This window comes from Phalangium opilio, unplaced genomic scaffold (assembly GCF_054372755.1).
Source record: "Phalangium opilio isolate 3A_F unplaced genomic scaffold, DU_Popi_V2 ptg000079l_1, whole genome shotgun sequence".
Taxonomy (NCBI): domain Eukaryota; kingdom Metazoa; phylum Arthropoda; class Arachnida; order Opiliones; family Phalangiidae; genus Phalangium; species Phalangium opilio.
This window is the reverse complement of record NW_028324187.1, coordinates 6,536,914-6,547,713: the sequence shown is the minus strand read 5'-3', so window position 1 is coordinate 6,547,713 and position 10,800 is coordinate 6,536,914. Positions and strand designations below refer to the sequence as shown.

Below are 10,800 nucleotides of genomic sequence, written 5' to 3'. Positions count from 1 at the left end.
CGACCTTGGTAATGTAAAAGAGCCAAAAAATTACCACCGACACCAGGCAGAAGTTCTTTCCAGGTACATTCCCTTGAGAACCACGTTTCGAGTAATAATACCTCAAGTTATTTACGCCGCGAATACAACCGTAAATGCTAGCTTTTTTCAACAGAAAGTAGTCCAAAGTAATAGCGGAAGTTAATGCGCGTAGAAATCCAGCTAAATTACCGAATGCCACTGATAACTGTCGCTTCTTAAAGGCGTAGTAAAATGAATTACTCAAGGTATGCACCACGACAAGATGCGCGGCAATCAAACAAACGATAATACGGACGTTTAACCGTCTTTTACAGCGTTGGTCAAGCTCGGAACTGTTTAAACCTAGCGGATACAACGACTTCACCACCGGTTTTAGGGCATCCTGACCACCACCCCAGGATTGAAGTTGACCCGAAGTCAAGTTACTTCGGGTTGCCACACAGCGCGCGGACTGTTTCCAATTACGCCGTTGTACCATGATGAATTCGACTCCGAATTGGGATATAGATATTTCACTCAAACCACATTTTAAGTCAATTATTTTACCCTTGACATCTCACCTCAACTAAATTCCAAGGAGACAGCAGTTGCTTTACACGACTGGAGTCCGCAGAGTGCTCCGGTAACTGTTTAAGTACGGTTAGACCCAAGAGAAAATAAATTCCATTAAAACTCATATAACATATTAAAAATTGGTTAACCAAACACCTGTCACTTTCCCTGACAATACGACAATAATAAAAAAAATAATTCTGAATTCTGAAGTAAACACGCTATCACGAAATACTGGAAATAGTTCCCCTTCAATTGCCAAGAACAAGACTATTTTTAAGCCTATTTTCAACAGGAGTGCATCATCACAAGAAGAGAGTTTGTATAATATCTCGTTTATCCTGAACTAAAACTGGTTTCAAAGAGGGTTGGGGAGGAGTAGAAGCTAAGAGCTTTGGCCAGAGGTAATTTTCCTCCAGTTAACCACCTACTAATAGTAGATGAAGATGCGCGCGCATACCTATAAAGCCATTTCAATTCGCGGGAAAGGATAATTTTTGGGGCGGGATTTCACTTGCTCCCGCCCAGGCGGAATTTTGTCAGGGAAATTAAACCTCGTGTTCTTCTACGGCCCTAACGGAGGGAGAGTGAAAATGGGCACTGTTTATTGGAGACAAACCCGTGACGTTTCCCACTCTTCAACTGAAATAGCTCTAGGCTTATAGAAGCGGAGAAAAATCGAATTTGAAAGTGAGAACCGCATGGTGAGATCTCTCCATCCAAACGCAGCGCAGCTTTCCACTCCCCTCTGCTTCTGGTTACCTAACGTAACGCAAATATTACATTTACCTGCAGTAAAGGCGTTTCCTTGTAATTTTTGCGTAAACTTACTCTAGCATATCGTGTTTTTCTTTTATTTTTGTTAAGCCTAACACTAAAACTAAAACTAAAACTAGGTTAGGCATCAAAACATTAAGTCGTACTATATAAACATATGTAAATAACACACTTAACCAAGTTCATAAGCAAAACGTCACGTGGTCGCTCGCTATAAGTACCAAAAGTGTTTTTTTTTGATAATGGTTGTTATATTTTTTGTTCAAATGATGGTTTAATAGAATCAATGAACTATAGCGTTTGTATACAGCACAGAAAAACGTACAATATTTCCATTTTGTTTTTTTTTTTGCACAAACTGAAAAAAGTAGAGATCTCGAAAAAGTTAATTTATGAAGAGAAAAAATTACAATTCCTTTTGTTGTTGTTTTCTGTTTATACTTAAACCAACCAGAGTTTGTTCGTAACTTCGTTTGTGTGTGTAGGTTGTTTTTTTTTAAATTTCGCCCGCAAATTCCGAGTCCGTTAAATAAATTTCTGGCGTTGATTTTAATTAAAAATACCTTAATTTTTAATTAAAATTACACCAAAACGAGAAAAAAAAATAATAAAAATTACTAACGCGCGTGATTAAAAGAAAAATTATTAAATCACTTTTGGAAAATGTGTTTGTTTGTTTATAAAGAAAAAATAAAATTACTCAGATCCTTATCGGCGCGTTATCGTGATTGGTCGATCCGTTGACCAATAAAAATGATGTTAAACGCGGACTGGATGAACGGTTGAACCTTGAAATGCACTCTGAGATATAATTGAAGTTTTTCGTCACCGCGCACGCGCACTATTTTTTATGTTACAAAGTTTCCCATGGCGCATGCGCGATTGGTCCGTCCCATTTTTTTTTCTCAATTTTTTTTTCTTTTTAATGACTCTTTGTTTTTGTCTTCATGATAATTATTTTACAAAGAATATAAAATAAAAAACACGTGTAGGTACCCATTTGTTTTTTAAATTAAAATTAAAAAAAAAAAAAAAGTTTGGATGTTGTTTTTTTTCTGGATTTGTTTGTTTTTAAAAATACGCCAAAAACAAAAATGTTTGTGTTTTCTTTTTTTTTTAAACCTTCTCCAAACATTGACAGTAATTTACAATACTGATGTACAGGTAGGAAAGGGGCGCGGTTAATTAATTACCTTTTTAATTAAAAAAAAATATTATTTTTGTTGCGGTTTTAATTAAAATTTCACCAATTTTGTTTTTTACTATCACTTTAAAATTAGAGGGGTTGGTCACTTAATGTTTTTTTTTTTGGTGGCGTGAAGTGAGCAGCCCCTCGTCGTGAAAAAAAAAAAAAAAAAGAAATTTGTTTTGTTGTGTCGAGTTCTTTTAATTAATATTAATATTTAAAAAAAAAATGGTATAAATAAATTATTTTCAATTTGTACTCATGATTAAATTTAACTAATTTAAATTAATTGTAATTAGCTGTACATTAATAATTAATTAATTAAAATGAAAGTAAAAGTTGCCTGATTCCTGAAAAAAAATAATTTTGACCTAAAAAATAGTTCATATTTTTTTTTTAAAAATAAAATTTATAAAAACAAGTTAACTTATGATGAAAAAAAACAAGATTTCCAGTTTGTTGTTTTTTTGTTGTCGATTATGTTCAAAACCAAAACTTTGATGAATTATATATATATATATATATATATATATTTATATATAATGTTTATATCTAACCTTTTTTTATATTACATTACATTTTTTTTTACCTAATAATTTCCGTAAATATTTACTTTGTTTGTTTGTTTGTTTGTTTTTTTACGAAAATGGCGTGGGAATTTGTTTATAACCGTATTTTTTTTAAAAAACCTTTTTTTTATATATATTCCTCATATTCAGTTCCCAAATAAAATTGTTTATTTATTTATTTATTTACGTGTTTGTTTTTTGTCTTCCTGAATAAAAAACACTTAATTGAAGCTCTTGAAAACGCGGGTTTGTTTGTTTGTTTGTTTAAGTCCCAATTGATGTAGGTATAGTATTTATTTACAAAACTACACGCGCATCTAACGCCGCCATCGCCGGGATTTCAAATAACAAGAATTTACTTACCCAATGTTTGTTTGTTTGTTTATTATAAATAAGTTATTTATTTTTTATTATATTTTAACGAATTAAAAAATAAAAAAGTCCCCAATTATTTAAAAAAAAAAAGGAAAAATTAAATAATGTTTGTTTGTTTAGAAAAAAGTAAATATTTTTAAAACAAATATTTACCGAATATTTAAGTCTTCCGTTTTGTGTTTGTTTGTCTATTTACTCACTCACTGTTCGGGAAGTTTCGACGTCGTTATCATAAAGTGGCTGGATGTATATTTACTGTATGTTTGTTTATTTATTTGTTTATTTACTTCGCGATTATTTCCTTTTAAATGATGATAAACTTCCGGTTTAATACGATGCAATATGAATACGCGATAAACAATCACCACAACGCGTAAACACGCGTTTATTTATTTGTTTATCTCTCTCGGATTAAAAACGTTTATTTTAAATGTTCTCGTTGAATGAATCTTCTGGCAATATTAAATTTCTCTCTTTGTTTGTTTATTTGTTTACGCCCGAACTATTGTTGATTTGTTGTTGTTGATCACTACACCCTTTTATCTAAAAAACATGTGGTTGTTGTTGTTGTTCTTTCGGGGTTGGGTTGTTTTTTTTTTGTTTGTTTATTTGTTTACTGCCGGTTATTGCATGAAATATTCCGAATGCTCTGTAGGCGTGTCTTTTTCGAACCTTTTCGCTTCTTCCTGCATGCTCTCTTTAATTTTTAGAATTGCCGCTGATTCATTTTGATCCTAAATTTCAAATTGTTTAAAAAAACATTTTTCATATTTTCCTTTGCTTAATTTGGGGATTTTTTTAATTAAAAATTAATTAGTGCAACTGAAAAAGCTTGCGAAGTAGACTACGATTATTATTAGACGCATTACATTGAAAAATCCGTATTGCCCAATTTTTTTGAATTTATAATCACTGAAGTTCTCCTGACTAAGATTGATTAATTTTCACATTCCTTAACGTTTTTCCTGACTATGATTGACCAATTTCAAATTCCTTAACGTTTTCCTGACTATGATTGACCAATATTCAATTTCCTTAACGTTTTCCTGACTATGATTGACCAATATTCAATTTCCTTAACGTTTTCCTGACTATGATTGACCAATATTCAATTTCCTTAACGTTTTCCTGACTATGATTGACCAATATTCAATTTCCTTAACGTTTTCCTGACTATGATTGACCAATTTCAAATTCCTTAACGTTTTCCTGACTATGATTGACCAATTTCAAATTCCTTAACGTTTTCCTGACTATGATTGACCAATATTCAATTTCCTTAACGTTTTCCTGACTATGATTGACCAATATTCAATTTCCTTAACGTTTTCCTGACTATGATTGACCAATATTCAATTTCCTTAACGTTTTCCTGACTATGATTGACCAATTTCAAATTCCTTAACGTTTTCCTGACTATGATTGACCAATTTCAAATTCCTTAACGTTTTCCTGACTATGATTGACCAATTTCAAATTCCTTAACGTTTTCCTGACTATGATTGACCAATATTCAATTTCCTAACCGATCCTGACTAAGCATGACCAGGGATAGATTTAATTTTAGAAGTAGGAATGGAGAACAGAGTAATCTTTCTGGGCGCGCGTAAAAGACCCAGACCCCCTTTTTCCCGGGATGGAGGGGTATGAAAGAAGTGGCGGGGCGTCGTAGCGACAGAGGTAAAAAGGAATTACGTCACTATTTTTCGCCGTCTCCGTCAGCAGCGTCATTAAAACGTAGTTTAAGTGAGCCAATAGATAATTTAAACTTTTTGTTACGTGTTGGAGGGAGGGGCTCTATACTGGGTGGTCTATGAGTCGGACTGATGTAAATACTAACCGTTCTCCATTCCTGCTTCTAAAATTAAATCTATTCCTGGCATGACTAATTTCCAAATTCCTTAATGTTTTCCTGACTACGATTGACAAATTTTCAAATTCGTTAACATTTTCCCGACGAAGTAGCAGTTAATTCCATTAATTCAAATTAAAACAAACCATGAGTGCATGATACCAAGGAGTAAAAGGCAATGATTTTTCAATGCAATATCTTACACAAAAGCGAGCCGTTTTTTTCCGAGAACATTTATTACGTAACTCACGCATTTAAAAAAAATATATAATAAATCACGTTAAGAAAAAGTAGTGTTTTAACTAATCCCTGGGCATCAGAGAAATATTTGATCAATGACGTTATAATAATTAGTAACCATGGAAACTGAGCTGAGCCACCTACACCACTATAAAAGTCTTAGAAATAAATCATGCAATGGGAAAATAGGACAATCAAAAGACATTTAATTTAATTAAAAACCTTAACGCAAGCACACCTTTTAAAAAAACACCATGTTTGTTAAAAAAACAAAAACCAATATTTTGTTTCGTTCCAGAAAAATAAATAAAAATGGCCCCATAAATTCAAAATTCATAGATATTTTGGACATTTCAAATTCGAAGAACTTTTTTTTTTTCCAATAAATTAATTTAACCTCATGCGATTAATAGTTTAATAGTTAATTAAAATTTATATAAATTCAAAAAAGTAACTCAGCCGCAGTTTCATCAAAGGTTCATTTAAATTAATTTAATTTCGGGGTTTTTTTTGTTTCATAATAAATCGGCAATTTTTAAAAATTTGTTAATTATTAGTGTTAATTTCAAATTGAATTTTGTAGTATCGGTTTCAATTTTTTTGCTTTTGTATTTGAAATGCCCAACATACCTTGAAATACGCGGACGGGAAATGATATATTTTTATATTTCACAGCGTTGACATCGAGTATCCTGTAGTATTCATTGTCATCTAACATCATATCCCAATAACACAATAACATCAACAACAATTTTACAAATTTGCTTCTTCCATGTTGTCGCGGGAATGGGCGTGGTTAGCATTTAACGCACGCGCAGGCGAACAAATATCGTCACGCGCTGGAGGGAAGGTGGGGGGAATGAAAGCGTCACGCGCTAGTGGGAAGGAAAGATTCTCGTCCCCCCCCAACAACCTTCACGCGAAAAAGGCCGCCTTTATCAGAACAGAGAAAATATTACTGGGAATGGAAGGTTGAATTCAAGAATAATAACGCGCGTTTTCCCGCCAAAAACCCCGGTACTATTTTTCTCTGATTGGTCTAGAACGCGAATGATTTGTGTTCCTTATGACGTAGAGCGCACATATAAACGTTAACACAGATAGAAAGAGTGTTTGCGTAGTGCGTAATGGCTTCCTATCGGAAGTGACGGTAGTGTTTTATAGTAGAAGTGTGCGATTTCTTTCCTAAAGGGGGCGGGGTAAACAGGGTGACCACGGAACGATTGCAAATTACCATAAGTTAAGATGTTCACCATAAGTTTGTCACTGATTACTATGAAGTGATGTGGGTCAAATATTCGAGGTAAAGTGACGCCTGGTGACTGGGGCGCTGTCAAAGGCTTAGTAATGCAAACTTAATAGGAATAGATGTACTGCAAAATTAACCACCTAGTGTAGTACTTCAATTGTCTCTAGCATTACGAAGCGTCATACTTATGGAACATATCTCATAAACTTATGAAATTACTAAATTAAAATCAATGGCGAAAAATTACGTTTAAGCAATTAAAATTCGTTGCAACGTGGTAACCCTGACTGGGATTAATTAAATTAATCTAATGGATGAAATAATTGATTCTAAATTATCGTGAATGTATATATTTTTTTTGTTGTTGTTTGTTCCTACCTGATTTAACGTTTCTACAGCAAAACGTCCATAAAACAAGCAAGGCAATTCACAAGTTTTAAAAAGTTTATCACACGACGATCGCTTTTATAAAATTCATTGTTTCGATTGCAGGATAAAAAACAACGTGTTCTTTCACGGTAAAAATTATTGCCAAATATACGTTTTTTTCTTTCTTTCTTTTTTGTGTACAAAACTCCCGCCAAAAACAAATCATCGTTCAAAAATTGTACAACGCAGTGAACAGTCAGTAGGTACAGAGAGAAGAGCGGCAGAAACAAGAGAACGAAAGAGAGATAGAGATAGAGACAGAGTACGCGCACAATTTGTCGTTATAATATTCCAGCAATTTGCATTACGTGTTTTATGGAAAGCTGAAAAACTAATAATAATGTAATACAAAACAAACAAAACCCAAAAAAACCAAAAATGGCCGCCAACTCGCGTTTATATATATTGGTTGCTTGCTTGCTTGCCCAAGTTTAATTTAAGTATAATATGTTTTCAGGGGAGATAAGTTGCTATAGTGCGAATTTTTGGGTTGTTTCTATTTATTTTCGCGTTTGTTCGACGGAAAATATCAAATAAAAGCGATAATGTCGCCTGCTAGAGCGAAATTTCAGCTTCAAAACGCGATAAAAATCGTTCAAATCGGACCAAAAATAAAGCTTTTACGGAACTTTTTCAAAATTAAATTAATTTTTAAAATAACTTTCTAAAGAACATTTTTTTACAGATTAGGACATTCCTGGCGTTAATTTGAAGGTAAAATTCCGCCCTAACGTTACGTTATTACCAATTAAACCCAAAATTTTAATTATATTCAGATTAAAATAATAAAAAAATTATTATTTCGTATTTTTATCTTAAATATTTTTTTCTTTTTTTAAAAAATCGGATTTAGTGCCCGGCTAGCTAATTAGGTTAATAAATTAATTAGTGCCAATAAGGGGGGAGGTAAGGGGGAAAACGTGGGGAAAAAGGAGGGGTTTATTGAAAAAGGTCAAAGTTCACAGCGACAGAACGACTGAAGCAAAAACACAACAAAAAAATAATAAAAAGAAAAAACAAAAAAAGATAATTTTAAAAAGATGGGTGTTTACTAAATATTAACTTACGTTTTCTTGACCATAGCCGGGGATTCCGTAATCACCCATGGGAGGACCGTCTTCTCGAGGTGTACCAGGACCATTGGCCGGCGAATTTTTCATACCGTCTAAACCATCACCTTTATCAAGCCATCACACGAATAATATTAATTACACAACTAACGCATTACTTCCGAGTAAATCAAATTGTTCTTATTCAAATAATTAAGCGTGTTCAGTTCATTTTAGTCTCTGAGTGGCTTGGAGGGTAGCGAAATGATTTTTTATGCCGTTTGAGGGGCTTGGAAGGTACCAAAATTATTTTTATACCGTTTGAGTGGCTTGGAGGGTACCGAAATGATTTTTATACCGTTTGAGCGGCTTGGAGGGTACCGAAATGATTTTTATACCGTTTGAGCGGCTTGGAGGGTACCGAAATGATTTTTATACCGTTTGAGCGGCTTGGAGGGTACCGAAATGATTTTTATACCGTTTGAGCGGCTTAGAAGGTACCGAAATGATTTTTATACCGTTTGAGTGCCTTGGAAGGTACCAAAATGATTTTTATACCGTTTGAGTAGCTTGGACGCGACCAAAAAGATTTTTTATACCGTTTGAGTGGCTTGGACACGACCAAAAAGATTTTTATACCGTTTGAGTGGCTTGGACGCGACCAAAATTATTTGTATACCGTTTGAGTGGCTTGGACGCGACCAAAATGATTTGTATACCGTTTGAGTGGCTTGGACGCGACCGAAATGATCTTATACCATTTGAGGGGCTTGGAAGGCACCAAAATAATATTATACCGTTTGAGGGGCTTGGCCGCGACCAAAATTATATTATACCGTTTGAGTGGCTTGGTTTAAAACCAACTCAAATTTCCGTATAGTCGCTCAAAGACTATGAATAACTAAGCAATTAAGTTATAAGTGGACCATTAATAAACATAAAGATGTGTGAAAGAAAGATAAGATAAGAGAGATAAAGATAGAGGGCAAAATATAATAAATAATATAACACACCTGAAGAGCACATACCATTCATTACTGGGGGCCCAATTTCGGGTCCCATGGGCCCCATAGGACCATCCGGACCCGGACCCATCGGAAACTGAAAGTAACGAAAAACAAAGAGCAAATAATTAGCTTAGTTATTCGACGTCAAAAAAAGGGGAGGGACTAAGAGAGAGAGATAGGGAGAGAGAGAGAGAGAAAAAGAGAGAGTGGCCAAAAAAAGAGAGAGAGCACAATAACCAGTTAGATAAAGTATTTATTTACCCCTGGCATGTTGCCACCTGGAACTGACTTCATCATGGTGTACATGCCATCACCACCCGAATTAGACGAATCTGTCAATCCAGATAAAGCTAAACTTAATATATTTTAACTATCCAACTTAAATTATTTAAATCAATCAATACACAGTGAACCCACTTTTACTGGCATTTTAGGTTTTTTTAACTAAACCGAACAAAGGGAGAAAGAAAACCATCCGCCATAAAATTACTCCGCGTCGAAATATAGTTCCAAGATATAAATAGCTTTCACTAAAGCCAGTACTCAGTAATTTGGCCTAACGTCAACGTGGGGGTAGAGACAGGCGATTTCTCTACCCCCTAACAGTGAAAACTATCTATAACCTCGCCTACTATGACGTAGATTAGCCTACTAGTACTTTGGGGGGTGGGACAAAAACTGGTACATCCCAACATTAAATTAAAATAACAATAGAAACAAGAATACTTTAAGTTTGACTTCCGGACAACTTAATTACAGAGAGTTGAGAATAAGGGAGGTCAAGTGGTCACCATTTGACCTTTAACTCATTTGGTCTATTTAGGCCTATTCCGGGTGGTTAGAGGGTATTAGGGGGTTGCCAGTTCAACGTAGGGTCACCATGATTTTAATTAAGCGTGTGTAGTTTATCTGTTTATTTATTTAATCACCTTGAGGGCTTGGCATGATAGGGGTTCCTGGGCCAGGTGGACCAGAACCCGAAACTGGTGGACCCTGTACACATAACACCCAATATTAAAGTCTTTATCTAATCATTTGGTTTCGTGGTACAATAGTTGTTTTTTTTTTTTTTTTTTTTAATAGAAAATAGAGGTGATAGAAAACAAAAAACGGGAACAAATTGAAAAATTGTTACTTACGCCATAATGGCTACCCGGAGACGCTGATGAGTAATTTATCTATTAAAAACGTAATTAAAAACAAAATTTAACAGTTAATTAACAATTACAATGAACATCATTATTATCTAATGAAATACACCCCCTAATTTTGAGAACATAAGAGTAATTAGCTTCTAATTAGAAGTAAAGATAATTAGTAATTAACTTCCGATTACTCAAAAACCCCTTGTTAGTTTTAAAATTTAACTGTTAATTAACAATTACAATTAACATCATTATTATCTACATCGGAAGTTAATGAAACACACCCCCTAATTTTGAGAACAGCTAAGTAATTAAGTTTCTAATTAGAAGTAAAGTTAATTAGTAATTA

The 10,800-nt window shown here is 33.9% G+C and overlaps 1 protein-coding gene across 12 annotated transcripts in view; it reads right to left on the bottom strand.

Moving 5' to 3' along the window:
• Window positions 1-1,596: 1,596 nt before the first annotated feature.
• The window catches only part of Ssdp (Sequence-specific single-stranded DNA-binding protein), a 35,103-nt gene continuing 25,899 nt past the window's right edge, over window positions 1,597-10,800 (bottom strand). For 7 of the 12 annotated variants that reach the window (XM_089846029.1, XM_089846033.1, XM_089846031.1 and 4 more), the window contains 6 exons: window positions 10,446-10,484; window positions 10,236-10,299; window positions 9,568-9,638; window positions 9,313-9,400; window positions 8,318-8,427; window positions 1,597-4,214 (listed from right to left, as the gene is read on the bottom strand). In XM_089846029.1, the coding sequence (XP_089702155.1) occupies window positions 4,104-4,214; window positions 8,318-8,427; window positions 9,313-9,400; window positions 9,568-9,638; window positions 10,236-10,299; window positions 10,446-10,484 (483 nt within the window). In that variant the 3' untranslated portion in view covers window positions 1,597-4,103. Of the gene's footprint in view, window positions 4,215-6,202; window positions 6,284-8,317; window positions 8,428-9,312; window positions 9,401-9,567; window positions 9,639-10,235; window positions 10,300-10,445; window positions 10,485-10,800 lie in introns of all 12 variants that reach the window. The other 5 variants (XM_089846035.1, XM_089846036.1, XM_089846032.1 and 2 more) reach the window with 5 other exon arrangements.